This window comes from Ambystoma mexicanum, chromosome 6q (genome assembly GCF_040938575.1).
Source record: "Ambystoma mexicanum isolate Mex_15411 chromosome 6q, UKY_AmexF1_1, whole genome shotgun sequence".
Lineage (NCBI taxonomy): Eukaryota > Metazoa > Chordata > Amphibia > Caudata > Ambystomatidae > Ambystoma > Ambystoma mexicanum.
In genome coordinates this window covers 130,094,104-130,113,304 of record NC_090937.1, presented here as the reverse complement: position 1 = coordinate 130,113,304, position 19,201 = coordinate 130,094,104, and the positions used below count along the sequence as shown (strand labels likewise).

The 19,201-nt window shown below is 44.9% G+C and overlaps 1 protein-coding gene across 2 annotated transcripts in view; it reads left to right on the top strand.

Annotated features, from left to right (window-relative positions):
- Positions 1–19,201, top strand: part of GRID2 (glutamate ionotropic receptor delta type subunit 2) — a 2,892,146-nt gene that overhangs the window by 2,333,185 nt on the left and 539,760 nt on the right. Inside the window, exon 11 of one of the 2 annotated variants that reach the window (XM_069630564.1) lies at positions 11,377–11,695. In XM_069630564.1, the coding sequence (XP_069486665.1) occupies positions 11,377–11,695 (319 nt within the window). The remainder of the gene's footprint in view (positions 1–11,376; positions 11,696–19,201) is intronic. The other variant, XM_069630565.1, reaches the window with a different exon arrangement.

The following is a 19,201-nucleotide window of genomic DNA, read 5'->3' as shown; positions in this document are numbered from 1 at the left end:
ACAAAATGGGTCTGTTTGGGTCCTTTGTTTCTCCTACCTCCTCTTTGCTCCTTGGGTGGCAGACTTTCAGGGGTAGGAGATTTTGTTTCCGGTTCCTGGGTTTCCAGGGGCTGTTTACATGTGGGGAAGGAAGCTTCCTCCAAGGCTTTACACCCCTCTTCCCCTTGTGCCTCCTCCCTGGGAACCGGTGGGTCATCGGGGTGCTGCCCCCGTCATTGTTCTGGAGCATCAGGCCCAGGTTTGGGGCATTCTGTGGTGGCATGCTCATCTGAGGGTTCTGTTGAGCCCTCAGTATGTGACCCAGATCCCGGGTCATATTTTGGGCCTGGCGCTCAAGTTGGGAAACCCGCTCAGGCTGATGTGGGGTTCTGTTTTCTCCCCTGGGCTGATCCCTGGAAGGGTAGCTATCCCTTCTCTGGTAATACCCTGGGTTGGGAAGATTTGGGTACCCCTCCACCCTTGGGTTCCCCTCTCCCAGATTCGGTTGTCTGGGCTCAGAGAATTGGGGAAAGAAGGATGCATGATTTTGGGGCTGGAAGTTGGGTGGATACCTGGGGAACAAGTTCTGCCCAGGATTTGGTGAATTTCTGTCCCCCTGTGGGAAGTTAGAAGGGAAGTTCCCTGGGTCAGGTGCTTGGCTGGATCCCCCCCCCCTTGGGCTGGAGGAGTCCACACATAACCCAGGATTGGTCTGTTTCCCTTGTAGCGGGGACTTACATAGTCATGGGAGCGAGGGACCCCATTTGTGGGATTACATCCTTGACTCCCTGTCTGTGACTGGCCCGAGGACCTTCTGGGCTGTGAATTGTTCGGTGCAGGCAGGTTTTTAGGCCCCCCCATCTCCAAATCTAAAACGGGGGCAACCTTTACCTCTGCCATCTTGGCAGCAGCAGGGGTGCTGTTGGTTTTGGGGTTTTTGGGCTGATTCTTATTTTTCACCGGTTTCTGCACCTGATAGATGCGGGTGGCTTGCTCAATGACCCAGTCTAAAGATCTTTTCTCGTGAAAATCTCTCACGAGCTGGGTCATTATGTATTTGGGGAGAGCATGGAAAAATGTGTTGATGAATTCTCTGCTGTCCGTACGCACCCTTCTGGTGGTCTGCGCAAAGGCACGCTTCAATTCTTGCACGAATTCTTGTGGGGCCTGATCCTCCCCACATTGCAAATTGTAGGCTGCCTTACGAGCCTCTTGGGGATTCGGGTGAACAGAAAAATGTTTCAAGATGGCCACCCTATATGTGGACCATCTTGAATGCTTTTGGTCCTCCAGCTCCGCAAAGAAACTGGAGTATTCTGGGGAGAATGTCCATTTGACATACTGAATGCAGCTACTGCTGTCCTCCAAATGGAAAGTCTCCATCATTTGCTCATAGAGCTCCAAGTGTTCCCAAGCAGAATACTTGGCGTTCTTGTGATAAGGGGTGATGACACTCCTTATTGCCTTGATCTGCTTTAAGGGGTCCTTAAGCAAGGCCCTTTTTGCCTTATTGGCCTTTTTGGTTCGGGTAACCCTGGTCCACTCATCCTCTGACTCGGAGGCACTGCTCCCAGAGGTGCCCGTCTGATCTTCCAGGTTTTCCCAGATTCTGCGAGCCTGGGAATGGCTGGCAGAGTGTGGGAACCTGGTCTCCTGTGTCCTGGGCCGCTCAAAGGAGTCTTCAGATCCCTCCTTGCTGCCAGGATTGGATGGGTACCCCCCCACTGACCTAACTGGGCCGAGGTTTTTAGGATGCCCTTAGTGGGTCTACTTTCCTGGGGTTCCCCACTAATTTGCAATGTGCTTGGGTGCCCATACCCGGATTCCCGCCCATCCATTCCTGGGAGGTACTGGCCTATGAACCCCATACTTTTGGCTGGATAGTAATCTGCCCTCCCTGTGGCCTTGTGCTCATGTGCGCCAGGGGACATGGGGGTGGCAGAGTCCAAGGACTGGGAGAGATGAAGGCCTCTGGTACTAGGGCTCCTGAGGTTATGCTCAGGTGTTTCCCTTTCCCAGTGAACTTCATCTCTATCAGCCCCTGCTCCCTGTTGCAATGCAAGAGCCTGCACTTTCAGTTCCTCAGTTGAGGCCTTACTAGACTCTATCAGTCTCTCCTGCATGGCTACCTGTTGCTGGAGCCTATCATTGTGCTGACAGAGAGCCTCATTTTCTCTCTGTGCTTACTGGTTGGTCCTGGAATACTGGGCCAGTATTTGCTGCAGGAGGGTTACCTCCTGAGTCCCATCCCTACTGGCCGGCTCCTTTCTTGCCAGAGCATCTTCCACCCTCCTGGTGTGCTCTAACAAGTTCTGATGCTCTTTTTGGTGGTCACCCAGCCCCTGGAGGGCCAGGTGATTTCCTTCAAATTTTTCTTTTAATTGGCAGACTTCCTGGCCTAAGGTGTCCCTTTCCTGACTAAGAGCCTGCATCTGTGCCACCAGGTCATCCATCTCTTTGAAAGGCACCAGCTTTCTGGCGTTCTTGATCAAACTCTGCCTGGGTATCCAGGTCTTTCTAAATCAATGTATTGCTTTCCTCTTTCTCTCTGTCTAGTCGGATTTGCAGGGTGGCTACCTGCTCTGTGCATGCCCTGTTAAAGTCTAGTTGTTGCTCCAGCTTTTTCTGGCTCTGCAGTAGGGAGTCCAAACCTTCTTGGTACTCCTTCTGCAAGGCCAGAAATCTGGTATCCTGGTCAGCCTTTTCCTGTTGCAGGATATCCATATCCTCCTTTATTTTACTAATATACTGCCTAATATCATTTTCGGACTCCTGGCTCCTCTGCAGCCTCTGTTCAGAAGAGACCAGGTCAGATTGGGCCTTCTCTAATGCCATCAGTTGCCTACTTGCCAGATCTTGGCCTTCAGCACATTTGTCCTGTATGGCTCCCATATGTAAATATAAATATGCCGCTACCCTGGCAATCTTGTTGTGCTCATCCTTGGCCTTAGGGGCCATATATAGTTCACTCAGGGCCACATGTAAGGGACCCTGATAGGTCCATATATCTGACCATGTTTCAGTGATCTGGGGTGCGATTGCCTGCAACCAGACCGCCTGGTCCTGATAAGCCCACTCACCTCTCACAAATAGTTTATGTAAGAGGTGTTCTCTGGCTATTTTGATATCTACCAAGGTCGTCATTCTGGAACTTGATTTCCTTCCTGACTTACAGAAGATGGTATTTTATTTTGCAAAACAGACCGTTCCTTTGAGGGGTATTTTTACAGTGTAACACGGCATGGTGATCAACAGAATTTATATATTCTGTCAGTTAGCACACTGTATTAATCTGCACAAGTGATAGATCTAATCCGGAATCCCACGCTACGAGCCCCCACTCTGTTAAGCGACTTCAATTCAGCAAGCCCACTAAGTCAGTGCTTCATCTGGGACGCCCAAGGGAAGCCCTTATTTATATATTTTTATGACAAGTTATACTCTGGATGATAAACCCTTATATAACGACCCTCTCTTGGAATCTCCCTGACCCCACTGAGCCAAGAAGTAGGTTTGTTTTGCAAATCAAAAAGGTTTATTTGAAAAATTAAACAATAGATATATAACACACTTTTATAATAAATTAATATTTGATATCACACTTAGACATATGACAGTGAGTGATCAACAATGGATGATGTTATACTAGCACACTGGGTTCATTACCTAGGAGTAGTATAGAGGATAAGGTAGCTGAGAATGCTTTATATGGTACAAGGAAATGCAAGGTGGGAAAAAAACAACACAGGAATAAACTAGATATGATTTCAGCAAAACATAATATAATCACTTTTCCCCTTTTGGCAATTCACCCCCCCTCTATGCAATGTAAGGAGGTGGAAGTAACACACACAGTTTTCAGGAATACAATCAGAGTACAATACAAATTCAGTTCCCCCCTAGCAAGCTTAGAGAAACAGGGATGATTTTAAACACAGGCAAAGTACTTTAAAGGTGGTATGCAAAGAACGGAAAAATATGCTAAAAACGATTTTAATTCCCTCTAGAGGTTCAGGGTGAGTGAGAGATACTTTAAATCAGTTACGGCCAGCCCTATCAATGATTCAGGGTTGAAAACGGAATTCCGTAATGGAAGCAAAAGACAAATGTTTTTACATGTGGCTGGAATGAAGCAAAATGTCAAATCGTGGCAATTTAGTCACGTGCGTCGAGCGCAATTACGAAGGAACTATAAGGAGTAGCAAGTTGGTTTAGAGCTTGTTGGAAAGCTTAGAAGAATCTCAGCTTTAAAATAAAAGTCAAATCACGCTTCTATCACAAACGGTTCAAGAGATACGGACGATTTTGTGAAGGTAGATTCTCAAAATAAAAGTAAAGCTCAGAATGACAGATGACAGTTTTGCAACTTTGAATCAACAGGAGGGATACGATTTCTATGATGCAGTTCTCAATAGGTTAAAATAGTTTGAATTAGATTATTTTAAATTAAGAGATTGGTTTTGCACAGTTCTGGCTTAGTACTCACACTATAATTTGGACAGGAATGCGATTCGTCACGGATCGGGTCAGGATTGGCTGAGGTTCTCTCGCCACTGGGTACTGGTTCTGCTCACAGCGATCTGGGTCAGCTCTCAGCACTGCACAGTGACCTGGTCTCTCTGCATCTCTGGTCTCTCTGGATCTCTGGTCTCTGGAGATTGATGGATTTGAAGTCTGGAGTCTCCCGGCAAAGCGTCCCACAAGAAAGTGGAAAGTGAATGTCCCTGTCTGGCTTCTAGTGGCTCATTTTATGTCTTTTGAAAATGGGTGTGGATGCTAACTTTCTGTGCCCAACCCACTCACGATTTGATAGGTCAAAGATTTCTCTTTGACCTGATTTGAGAAGGGAGCAGTGAGTCATCCTATGTCATCAGGTGTCATCTTTATGGCATACAGAAAGAACACTCTGCTTTGCTTTTACCTTAGAAAATCATTTTCATAACTAAACACATTTCCCAGATACACAAGTGGTTGACATTACATGTACAGATTGCAGATGACTTGAGGTACATTCTTGTTCAACTCTGATCTTCCTAAGAGCTTGCATTCAAAAATGACAACTTATTTTCGTTTTTAGTTGGTTTACCAATATCGGACGTTTACCAAAAATGGCACGAATGTACACCGCCTTTCTACACATATTCCAGTAAATTTCCATGTCTCTAGCTTAAACCCAGTGTCTGCAACATGAATAAATTGTGGGTTCGGTCCCAGAACATCATACGGAATTGAGTTTAGACTCAAATTGTAGGAACATATTCCATTTTAAGGATCTCCAAATTGTACATTCCTGTCATCTGGTTACAATTAGTTATCAGTGCTTTTATAAAACATATATTTGCCTTCAATTCAATTCACAAAAAGTGTCTGGCCCGCCCCTAGGAACTGGGTGAGTCAGGGATCACATGTCTCTTCTTCCAGGCAGAGCTCTGTTTACAGTCCACACCCAAATCAGCATACTCCATTCAATTGAAAGAGTCTTTTGTGTTGACTGAGGTCAGCAGACCAGGGGGCCACTCTGCATTTGGTTAGCATGACCATGTGATCTCCTGGGTTGTTGCTGGTAAGGGCTGGTGTGAATGCTTCCCATGGACAGAGGCCCTTTGAACTGTTTTAATTGAATCAGACTGCCTCCTGGGAACAAACCTTTGAAGTCCCAGCTAGCTCAGGATGCTGTTTAGCTTCTTCAATACAGGTCCCCAGTCAGAGTTTAGACCGCTAGCGCCGGTTTGTGGAAAATGCCAGTACTGCACCAATTTTTGGGATCTGTCTTGAATTAATACATTTCCAAAAGAAAGGATTTTACTTGATAGTATTTGATCCTTGCTTGACATGGCATTGATGTGGATCTATAGTAAAGTAAAGTAAAACACTCAACCATAGTTGGATATTTGTTTGGTGGTTCCGGGCCCATGATTTTAGCAATTTTTGCCATTAATAAAAACGGGTTTTGAACAGAACCATCTTTCTTTGCACTGGTGGGTGGCAGGTCAGGGGACCATTTTGCTGTGCGCAAAACTGCACGGTTCTCCAGGATTCTGGCGCAAATGTGGGCTTTTCCGCCCTCTTGGATTTCCTAAGCCCACAGCACCAAATGTTGCAGCACAATAGTCCAAACGTGGGTCATGACACCCAACACCTATATGTTTGAGGAGAAACGCTGCTGTTTCACTTGATTGCAGCAGGGATTAAGACATGTGTGAGGAGCACTAGCACGAAACAGAGATGTAGGAGTGGGAACGTTATTTGCTCTCTTTATCCTTTTCCTCACTATTCTAAACAAGGGAACTTAGATTAAGAGTAGTGTTTGCGCTTACTTGCAGGTTGAAAAAAGGTGATATCAACATACTTGCACTAACTGTCCAGTTTTTGAGTGCCATATCTAAGATGCAACTAGCGGAGCTGAGAATACTTAAGTCCATAATATCTTGAATGTTTCAATGTTGCTTAGAAGTAAGATAACCCATGGTAAATAAACCCTGGCTTCTTTTCCTCGGGTACATAAACATGCAATAAACTACCCATTTCTTGTATTCAATGTAGAGACATTTTTGATGGAACTTGATGAGAACAACGTACCATTGTTTGTTTTGACTCTTTGTAGTGCAGTATAATTTGCTTCAAGATTTGGTGAGTAAAAGTTGAGGCATAACCATTCTGATGAAACTACAATTGGGTAGTTTCAGATGGAGTATTACATGTTAAATTATTCTAATTTGTGTTTTTGAATGCCGAGTTGTAATAAGATTTACAACTGGATGCAAGGTCCCTATCTAAATGTGTCTTGTATAGGTCCTGGAGAAGGTCTGCCAGAAAGGAGAATATGCCAAAACATCAATTGTGACATCGACCAGTCCCCAAATAGATTTCATTAAGGTTCTGGGGGAAATAGATGATTAGTTCTAGAAGGGAATATGTCTAATTGATAGTAAATTAATGATGTATTTGTTTGCTTTATGGTTTTGATATGCACTTTATGTCAAGGAGTTCCCCCCTTCTCACCTGAATCCGTTCTTTACCGGCCTCCTTGGATGCTGCCTTCTTTCGGATGGAACGGGTTTTGAAGAAAGTGGCCCATGTCTCTGCCGAATCCAGAATGCGTTCAGTTTTCCAGGAGGCCAAATCCAGGAATCCAGGAGGCAAGGTAAGTTCGCTAGAACTTGAATCCAGGAGGAAGAAGAAATGGGGGTTCAAGGAAGAGAAGGCGGAGTGGAAAGGAGAAGAACCACGAGCTACGGAGCACACGTCTGGTCGCTACTTCGCAATAGCATTGAGACGTGCAGAGCCGCGGAAGGCGTGGTCTAGAAATAGAGAAAGGTTACATCCAACGCATGGAATGAGAAGGGAATGCGTTGGATGGCCATATTGGAGGTAATAATGTGTATAAACCCGTTGTGACAGGGACCATGAGGCCCAAAAGGGGCGTACCCTGCGATTCATGACACTTTATATTGTATGAATAGACTTTTGGTTCAGATTAAATCTTGTCATTTTATGTGATTTTGCACTAGCACTTTAGGTGTGAACATTTCAGGGATGTTTTTGCATTTTATTGTGACACAATTGATGTGTTTTTATTATTGTATGTTTTGTGTCTGATAATGTACACACCTTTCAAATGAAAATTGTTTACGGATGTATTTGCAATCTCTCGAAATAGAAACTTTGTTTTAAATACTGTTTAATTCATGTGTGTTGTAATCTTGGTTGTCTCGCTAATGAAGTATGATTTTAAAATTATTGCAATAAATCAAGTTTATATTTGACATGCCTGGTCTTAAAAGGAACACTCCTTTTGTATGCCCCTCTTTACTGGAGCCCCAGGATACCTGGCTGTAATTTATGTGAGCACACCCCTTGTTCTTAGAATTCCGATAGGCACTTTTAACCAAACCTGAACGCAGAGAGTTTTATAGACAGGAATCACTGGAAGACTAAACTATTCTGCAAATGGAACCCGTGCAAGAGTTTTTTGCCATATAAACTAGGAAAAATGTTTGGAAATCTTTTCTTTGCCCAACAGGAACTCACAACAGCATATGTCCTTTCATATGAAAAAGGCATGGGCCCAATGGAGGATCCCCCCACACTTTAGTATCGGTGGAGATCAGAGGGTGCTCTGGTATAACTAGCATGAAAGAAATCCTAACCTTCAGGTAGCTTTGTGGAGACTCCAGAGTACTTCAAAGATAATAGAATGTCTCTGAAGTGTGACCAAAACTATAGTATCTGTGATATCTAGCATTGTTACTGTTGAGTACCTGTGTGTGTGCACACTCACATTTGGGCGGGCATTTGGTTAACTACCCACACATTAGGGCATGGCCCACTAATGACATATTGCATAGTTAACAGAAAAAGTGGCATGCAGGGTTAAGAGTGTTTAATCTCAGAGTCTATCTTCCGTGAACTGAGCATTAAGGGACGGAAAGAGAGAGCCCTAAGGAGACTCAGACATACTGATGAATCATCTCAACCTCGCCGCACTGAGGATTCCTGGAAAACAAGTTGGCGCAAAGCTACTCTAGGTCTACAGTGACCGCGTACATCCGTAAGCCTAACGACAGTAGACAGCTGCCGTGGATGCCGCGCATGTGTTCGATCATGTATAGCAGAACTGCATTAGGAGCCATGTGCTAGCTATTTCTTTTCTGGGAAATGCAAGCCAATGTGATGACCATAGGCGCCTCTTCACCCTTTTTTTCAAACAGTGCATGCAATTGCAACACATCAGCACTCCTAGCATAATGGGCCACTAGTCTTAAGCAAGGCCGTGGCAGAACTGTACACACGTGTCTTTTAATAACTCACATGGATTCCTGCCATTCAATAGGCAGCATTTTTATAAAATGATGAGACTTAGATCATGTAGCATCATCGTGGTGGCTTTAGGTGGACTTAATAAATTGGTGCCAGAATGAGATTAATCAGCTTACTTCATACTGTGCTTCAGGCCGGCGCACAGCTCAGGTGAGCCATTAGGGTGTTTGGAGCAATTATTGATCATAATCACTGGCCCAGAGAAATTGACACCTGCAAAGATTGCGATATAGTTTATTAGCTCCCGGATCCCATTATAGAACTTGCCTCGGTGAATCAGAATGCTCAGAATGCAGTCTTCGATCTCTGATATACACCACCCCCCCAGCATTCTGACTTGTGCAGCAGAATGACAAGCAGCACAGGTAAAGGTAGAGAGGTGCATGTGCAGTTCAATTCCCCAACTAACAAGTAGCAATGAAACACAAAATGTGCAAAATGTACTGTTACTTGTACCGTGTTCATTACATTAAAAAGTTACGTGTGTGCTCATCTGTTTCACCACAAAAAACACACTTTACTTTTTAGTTGCACAACTCCATTTTCCTAAAGCTTTACAGACCTCTGGAAAGGGTCATTATTACTTGAGATATTGACCATTCCACAAATTATAGCCCTCGGTTTCTCATCAAGCAATAACTTGGGGCAGGTCACTAACCTGTGATAATGACACCTCCCTTGGTCGATAAGGCTTAGTTAAGGAAACTGGTTCTATGCTCTTAGATGGACAGGTTTTGTTTTGCTGAGTTTTTTTCTGAATATTTGTATTGGGGGGTTCCCCCAAACCCACTCTTCCTATTATCTGGTTCATATCCACCACACCATCTACAGCTTATATCCCCTTGCACAGGCCCACCACCCAGCCATATTTTTCGACCAGTCTTTACAGCAGAGTAAACTCCAGATAAAAAAGCCTGGCGATGTGACAACATCATACCAAGAAAACTATGAGGAATTGGTGGTCGCACCGATCTGAAGAACTTTATCCATTTCCATAGCAATATGAATTCCTGGAGGATTTTTCAGTTATATATTTCTAACTGTACATTCTCCATTGGATATGTAGGTGGTTTGCATAGTGGGGCACTGATGGCGCAAGGAGGGAGGATTTACCCAACACTATGCAAATTAAACCTCTTATAACACATTTCAAAAACACATATGTGTGGACGGTTTTTAATGCTGAAACCTTTAGGTAACATTTTAACGTAATACATGTAGTTATTATCATTGCTTTCTTAATTTACAATATTTTCATGTTTTTCATTTTACAGTTTTTTGATGCAAAATGTATTTTCTACCGAGATGTTTTCATATGTACTTCATATGTGTGGTTATTATTGTCAAGACTCCTATTATTACTCAGAACCTTTTCAAATGCATCGCTCACCTCGTAAGGAGGCGCATAATGAAGGCGAAATGCCTGAACCACGAGCAGATCTACATTCAGTTCCTCACTCACCGTTATCTCACCGCTTCGCCCTTCTTGGAACTATGCATAGCCACACCTCTCTGCATGATCTGCCTCTTTCCCATAGGTCAGTCCCAGAGTAGGTGACACCAGAAGGGTCTCACTCATTGGAATGTCTCGGAAGCCTGGCAGCCTTCAAGGTTCAATCTGCACCTGCTTTCAGGGCTCAAGTCGAGGGTACAGGCGGCTGGACGGAGTCCCCCCGCTTACTTCAGAAGTCCCCCACTTTTTTCATAGGTCAATTTGATATGCTAATTTCTGGTGACACCACATTCAATGGGTATGTTAATGAGTCCTCCCACTTTTTGCTTTTTGGAACTTGACCCCTGCCTGCTTTCATAGTCTAAGGGCCTGATCACAAGTTTGGCGGTAACGCCGGCGGTATTACTGCCGGCGGTATTAGCCCTACTGCCGAACTCCCCGGCGCTAATAGCGCCGGATCACGAGTTCGGCGGTAATGTAATTCCCCATTCCCCATTGAGCCCATTCGGGAATGCCCCATTCCCCATTGGGCTCAATGGGGAAAATTTGCGCTCTTACCGCCGGCGGATTTCCCCCCAACTCAGAGCTGGGGCGAAATCCGCCAAAGTCCTTATTTGGCAGACCCTTAAATCCGTCAGTAATAGCGCTACCGCCGGATTTAAGGTTACCGCCAAAGTCATGATCAGGTACCTTTGTGTAGATTTGTACAAACATTTTACACATTGGAAACATGTCTTCCAAAGGATGAGTGATTTTCTGAAAGTTTCTAGGGCGTCATTATGAGTAAGACAAACTGCACGCGCTCGCATGTATCAGTTTTCTTACTGTAGCATTTTTTCTGAATTCTGGTATAATGAAGTCTTTGACAAACTGGGCCAGAAAAGGTGAACATTCCTGAAGCTTTCATCTTCGCTTTAATAATCCCTGCTGTCTTCCCACCTATTAAACTCCTTTGGTCGTTGTTCTGTCCACCTGCAGCTCCTGTAGCCTAGGCCTTGAACACTACTGCTAATGCAATCTGTTTCTCTTTGATAAGCTGAGGTACTATAAATCATTTTGGTGCTGTGATATTTCAGGCTGAGCCTGCTAACAGCCTCTTTTTTTCTTCTCTGTTCAATTCTCAGAGAGCCGACATTGGGATTTCTGCGTTAACTATTACCCCGGACCGAGAGAACGTGGTCGACTTCACCACCCGTTACATGGACTATTCAGTGGGAGTCCTTCTCAAAAGGGCTGAGAAGACGGTGGACATGTTTGCTTGCTTGGCGCCCTTTGACCTTTCCCTGTGGGCCTGCATAGCTGGGACAGTGCTCCTAGTGGGACTGCTAGTCTACCTCTTGAACTGGCTCAATCCTCCGCGCCTGCCAATGGGATCAATGACGTCCACCACCTTGTACAACTCCATGTGGTTTGTGTACGGATCGTTTGTGCAGCAAGGTAAGGGTAAGCGATGCTTCTGAATTACTAAACGGCGCGAGCGCCTTATTTGAGTCAGAGCGGCAGTGCTAGCATTATGATTGCAGTGGTCCCAGTCCTACACTTAAAAGGCATAGCAGGGGTGGTACAAAAGAAAATCCATGGTCACACAAGAGTGATGCACATTTTAGAAACAGGAGTGGGGATGTGCCTTGAGTGGATGTAATGTACTGTCCGGCCTTTTCAGCACATGCAAATATCATGCGCATTCCAGATAATTACATCTGCATTGGTTCCCTTCCCCAATAATACTGAAGGGGCAAGTGCCAGCTGATGGGCACCCCTAATGTGAAAGTGTGCATATGCCCCCACTGAGCTTGCTGCAGAACACATGCTGATAGGAAAAGATGTACACGACAGCTAACCACCTTCCAGCTTGCAGATGTGCAGAGTACATCAAGGTGTTTACTAACAAACACATATATACATGCTGTTGTGCACTTAAGTGAAATTTTATTGGCACGCGTATCATTTGCATCCAAACCTATGCATTTACCAGCTCATGCACCAGAGCATTTGGATGGGCCTGGCTATTCAATGCTTAACAGACGGAAAGGTTAACCTACACCCATGACACACTTCAATAAATCGACTTGAAAGTCCATACACAACCGAAGGCAGCGCCATACCAGCTCCCAGCCGTCTGCCTGCAACACAATGCACGACCCTCTGGAGCCTATAACAAATACATGACAATCTATGAAGGCAGTGCCAAAACCACACGAAATCGCTTCCCTGTCTCTCAGAGTAACACCCAACACAGGACATCTTCACGCATCAACCGCCAAAGACTAACACCTCCCACCACAATGCAACCAGCAGCATAACCAATCATTCGTAAGCACCATGGAACACCCCAAGAACACTCCCTACCTATCGACTAACCCTCCCTTTTTCTCCACCTTACTCACCACGCACAAACACAAACCAGCCACTCTCACGAGGCTTACAAACATTTTAAAAACCCTCTCCCCAAACTTTGAACATCCCAAACGTACACCTCAAACTATAACCAACATACTCTGCCCCTGGCCAACTCATGTCCATGCTATTAGCACAAGGCCGCCCCTCTGGACGCAACACCTTTGATGCCTCCTACACTTCACACTTAGAAAGCTTACAAGCATGCATAGCTGAGGGCGCCTCAGATCTGCAATCTCAACGCAAAGCACTGCAATCTTGCCTTTCCCCTGTGTCCCCTCCAACTTTACGCCCACTCTCTTCCAAATCCGCCAGAGCACCTGAAGACAATGCAAAAATGAGTGGTGCTCTGTAGAAATTCCAATACGACAACAGAGCACACCGCCAGCCTACTGAATCCTGCATGTGCACACGTGAGCACAATGCGCCTTTTCCTCAGAGAGGGCCAGGGTGCACGTGGGAAGAAGAGGATAGTGATCATTTGTGAAACTAGACTGCACGTGGTGGTGCACATCCTTAGTATCACCACAGTCTATACTAGCAGTATAGTATACAGCACGTGTGCAAGTCTTTCTTTACGAAATGGCACATCGCAAGTTATCTCGTTTTCCATGGAGTCCCGCTAAATGGAATGCTATTAAACTCCTTAGCACACCTGGCCTATCCAGGGGTGGCCTGGGAACCAAAAGAGGCCCTGGAAATAATTGTCAAAGCGGCCCCATATTGCACATTTTCAGCAATACCAGCCCTTTTCATATTGGAAAATACGCAAATACCACACAAAAGAGGCACAGGGTGCAGAGGCCTACTGGGGAAATCTCCAGAGTTCCCTATAGGCCAGTCCACCCCTGAGCCTATCCCAATCCCAGGGCAGGCAGAATGTGGGCCAAGTGCGTGAACACACTTTCACATCATCATAGCAAGTGAGTTAGGTCCCTACCTTCAGCCGGGCAAATAACCAAATTATTTCGCTTCCGCATCTACCTCGGTGTGGGCAGAGCCAATATATGTCTCCTCTGTGACAATAAACAACGCGACAGCTATTAGTTCAGCGGAGGAGCCATGCATTTAATGATTCCGAGTCAGAAATGCATGACGTCTGCAGACTATTTAATCACTGGGACCCGAAGGATTTCTGGATTCCAGGGCAGCCGACCAAGATATTCATTGCTAATGTCACCTCATATTTCACATTCAATTTGAATGCAACAAAAACTGTATTAGCTGACGCTCCATTGTTTACTGACCCTGGCGAATAAGGGGGAAATGAGTGTAATTCCCAGTGACAGATTAACTCGGGGATCCTCTCGCCGGTCTGTCCCTGGGTGTCGGAATCTGCCTTCCCTCCACTTCAGAAACGGGCTCATCTGTCGCGATTATCGTGATGGGCGCCGCGAAACAGAGTGGCACGAAACATTTTAAATACTGTCAGATTGATTTCAGAAATACCTCAGCCGCGCATTTGCAACATGACAGGGCGCTTATTCCCCGCAATGAAAAGGGAAATGTTTCTTTTCTGATAAAAGCAACCGCGGCCGGATTGTCTGTTATTCAGTTATAATAGCATTGCGACCTTGCAGTCAAGTCGGGCCCTGGCCTGGGCTTTACGCCATTATACGTATGCAAATGCCAGACCAGCTAGGACTCATGCTTGGCCAATCAGGATTAACAATGGGCTTTTGAACACGTGCATGTTGTGCGTGCATTTCTAGATATTTATTCAACAGGCTTTATAAAGTGCTGGCATGGCTCCAGGTGGTTGCTTCAGTGCGCTCCATCCATTTTGGATCAGAACCGACGTAAGCGTGAGGATGCGTAGCGTTGGCCTTATGGACGGTCCAACGCACTCTTTTTTGATAAAGGTCATATGATATAGGCAGTGGAGGACGATGCTTAGAATGAAGAGGGGTTGTATTAAAGGTGATTGGGTCAAGTTTCATGTTGGGGGATTCCCCCAGTGCACTGGTAGTTGTGTTAGCAACACAATGACTATTTAAGCAGAAAGTTTATTCTGTTATTATTTTACTGTGGGTGGTTCCCTGGACATCTATATGAGTAGTCGAGATTGTTTCATTAAAAAGGGACCGCTGCTTAACATTCTGCCTGCATACGTTTTAGTTTTGGGCATTTGGTGGCGCTGTAAGCGCTGCCTATAAGCTGAAACTATTGGGATGGGAAAGCGAAGATAGGGGAGTGTGGAATGCCAAGGTGCATACAGATTGTTGGTGGTATTTGGGGTTTTCACCATTCACATACATTTCCCTATGGCCATCGCCATTGACTACCCATCCCTCCCCACTGAAAACCATAACCCACGGGGATCGCTGTGAGCTAGCTCTGTGCCTTAACATGGGTGCCAACGTCATTTCTAATGAGACTGGTAATGGCTTAATTGCAGCTGCAAACCAGCCCCTGACGAAAATGAATGTTTTAACCAAGTGTGTCTTCAGCCACTTCTATCTTTTTTAATCCGTGTATCTGCTCCTTGCAATGCATGTGTGTAAGAAACAAGCATTGGCAAAGCTAAGAGTTGTGTCTCCTTTATTCGCTTTAGATAGGCAAGTTTCCAGGCGCTACTATTACAAGTCCAACACAATTTGCTAGGTGTTGCCATCCTGTTGCTAGGTAATGCCATTCTGGCAGTGTCTGAAAAAGACTATACCGTGCCTACACAAAAGACAAAACTGTTGGCTTTGCCAGTCCCTTTTGTATTGTATATATGTTTTGCTCGATAAGATTGGCTTGGCTGCAAAATAGCATTTGGTTGAGAAGGGATTTACTTTGATGCTATATTTTCTGGGTAGTTCTATCCTCTACCTACAAACAGTGATGGATTGGCCTAAGCGAGCTATGCCATGAGCCCCTTTAGTGTGTGTACCCTATTTTTTAAGTGTACCCTAAGCCTCTGTCCCATTCACCACACCCCCAAACTTCCATCCCACCTCATCCCCAAAATCATTTTTATAGCAAATAATATATTATAAAGCTTCAAGTATGTTATTCCTCACTTTAAGTAAATAATTCATATCAGTTTGTTGTTATGCTTAACTATTTTCTTATCCTTATATAGGGACAAATGTGCTTTAAAAATCAATATTTGAACCCATTTTTCCACATTTTCATGAGCGGAGAACCCCCATGATTGATTGCTCGCTATATCCGTGTGCACGTGTAACACGGGGCCAATATGAAAAACATTTCCTGGGCCACTTTTGTGTCCCAGTCACCTTAGCCTACAAAAGACTTTATTGCTTTGATACAATTAAATGTTATTCTTTGCTACACCTGGGTTAGTGCAAATCTGACCTGGAGATCTGATTTATGTGGAATGAAGCAGGGATCGGCCCCCTATGCCACTCCAAAGGCATGGCCACGACTCCCATGTTCCCTCACCTTTGAGTATGCTGGCCAGCGATGATGGGTATTGTAGTTCAGAAATCTGAAGAGCCAAAGTTTGCAAACCTCTGGACTAAAGTTTAAAGTGAAAATTGAGAACGGATCCCAAGAGTGCATTGAAGCTCAGTTGCAAAGAAAGGAAAGTTACCACTAACAGAACTGGCAGAAAAACACACGATATTATGGAACGTATTAATAACATGCAAAATAATGTAAACAAAATGGATGCCGTTGTGATGTATAAATAACAAGTTAACACCGGCTTCGAATAATAACAGTGTTTTTTTTAATTTTTTATCCAATCTCAGGGATGAGGAAAAACTGCTACTAGTAGCTGAGTGAAATCCTCAATTTATTTTCCATTATGCTCTTTGGCTTTGAAGTGTGACTTGGCGTCTCCCAAGACAGGAAAGGAAGATGGCTGAGCCCCACATGAGCAGCCTTACTATGTGCTCACATTACATGGATTGGGCAAGGCTGTTAGTGGCTCTTACCACGTCGATCCTGAAGGCGTCTTGAACAATGCTCACACCTTGGAGTATTATTCTGAGGAAAGAGAGGCATTACTGGAAGTACAAGAGCAACAGCACAGTGTCTCTTTTTCTGCCGAAAGGAAGTACTCGATATCTGAGCACAGAATCAGATTGGTAACTCTGGGACTTCTTTTTTGGGTTTCCCATGGCTCTGTAATGTCAGTCATTTTCAGTGGTCGAATTGTAGGAAAAGAAGTAGTGGAGTGTGTTGCCTGCTGGCCTGCACCTGCTCACCACAAATCCAGTTCCCACACCTGTTCACACGCACAATCCAAACCCCAAACCAAACGCACCTGCTCAGGGACTGTTCAGGGCACTGCACTAAAGTACAAGTTTCAACTTCTTCCCACGCATTTATTTTAAAACAAAAGCATTCTGGAACGGTTTCTTTTGAAAATAAAAGTATGGCAACAGTAAAACTTAATTTGAAAAAGTAGAAGAGCACCGCTCCCAATCGCTCCCGCCCACTTCCAGGTTCCAGGCTTGGACTCGGAACCAAAAGAGGCCCTGCAAATCAAAGTGACCCCATATTACACATTCTCAGCAATTTTCATATGAGAACATTTGGAAATGAAATAGGTTACCACACAAGAGAGGCCCAGGTGCAGAGGCCTACTGGGAAATCTCCAGTGTACCCTATAGGCCAGTCCACCCCTGCCCACTTCGACCACTGGCCCTTTTGGATTTGTATATTGAGGTGCTGTGAATGTCAGCCTGTGAACTTAATTGCAATGCCAACAGCTTCCTAGTGCAGGTCGTACTCAAATCTGATTTCAATCACTCATGTGATTTCCTGAGTGAAGTGGTCTATTATATAAGTCTTCAAGCTTTTACAAGGCACACCTGAGTTAATAAGAGCACATTCAGAAGCTTGGCTGAGCATAAAGCAAGTATACTGATTACTCCAATGAGCGGCATTCATGTTTCACCTGTGGTTGGGAAGTGTGATATATACATTCCACCTACGCACTATTATCTCTACCTGTGCCACCACCTTAGAATCTCCGCTTTAAGATCAGAGACTATTCACTCCACAACATTTGGAAGAATGCTGCATCCGCCTCTAGCAGCCAGCAAATAGCTAATCAGTTGACATATTGTGGAATAGCCAAAGCTTATTTGGCGGTCACCAGGGCACATAACGGTGACCACTATGCACCCTGAATATATTGGCAGAACCTTGGCATTTTGAGTACTCCTCATATTTTTCGCATAATTCTGGAATACTGAGATTCACTGTGGTTGTATTGACAAATCCATGGGACAATCGAGAAGCTCTCCTGTGTGATGCAACCAGCAGCACCGTGGCATATAGATCTGCTTCTGGTTATTGAGAGTATCCAGTGATACATTAGCAGAAACCAAGAGATATGCATCCGGGCCCCTGATACAACATGGCAGCAATTCAAATGGTATCTTACTTTCTACTAACAGAATGTTTGCAAGGTTAATCACTGGCCCAGAAAGAAAGTTGGCTAATATATACATTGGCAAATAATTCAACATTGATGCTTCTTCTGGTAGCATGTTTTATAAGGGACATTACTTCACTGGGATACTTTTTATCTGGTAGTGTGACAAGTTGGATTCTGCCTCACAGGAGTACAATGATGAGTAGGGGTAAAATGGCCGACTCAGCCCTCACACTCTACAAATCAAAACACAACTCAATCATAAAGATAAAACAGAGACAATGAAGAGATATACCTCCTTTGCCTTTTGTGGTAACATGGAGCAGAGGCTTCGGGCCACTCAGGCGATGTGCTTTGCTACCACACGATACATTGTTCAGCTGCTTTAGATGAAATGCAATAGATCAGCTGATTGGAGGGAGCAGACAGCAGCACCAGTGCCTTACATATTGTTCAGGATGTGGGGAACATGTAACGACCGGTTTGGTGCTGTAGAACAGGGATAGTCAACTGGTCTGGCCCTTCAGCTATGGTGAAACCATTGCAAAGCACTCAAGGACAAGATACTCCAGTTCAGGGTCTGTTTTTCTGGCCCAGAAGATATTTCGCAGACTGTTTGGTACGGGTCCACAGCAACACTCCCAATGTTCTTTGGGGGTTGTTAGGGCACAGAACTTTCTTATGTCCGGGACATCTACTTTTTTACCTCCTTTTGAGGGTGTTGGACAGTGCAACTGTCCCAAACGAAGTCTAACTGAGAATTTTCAGAACGTTTCTTCAGCCTTAAAGGATCCTTGAGGAACTGAGGGAATTCTGCTGAAGGGGTGCAATACTCCTTTTAAGGGCACAAGTCCTCAGGTAATTAGTCTACAGCTAGCCTGCATTACGCGACCATTCCCTGCTCCTGACTGAAGTGGACTTTACCCTGTTGATCTTGAACCCAAAGTGCTTTACTCTATAGGAGTGGAGGAGACAGGAAAGGAAAAAAGAGACAGTGAGAAACAAGATGGTGGAAGGCTTCTTCCAGTGTCCAGAGCACTCCTGACTATCCTACTCCTGCAATCTTCCCTCCTACTGACAAAAAAGACCTTTGGATATGCAGCACCCGAGCGTGAGGCTAACCCTCCTGAATGGGTGTGCTACTTTGATACCTAGGCCCAGGATAGCTGCCTGCTGTGCAGCTGTCTCTGAGGTAGGGCTTACAGCCCCCC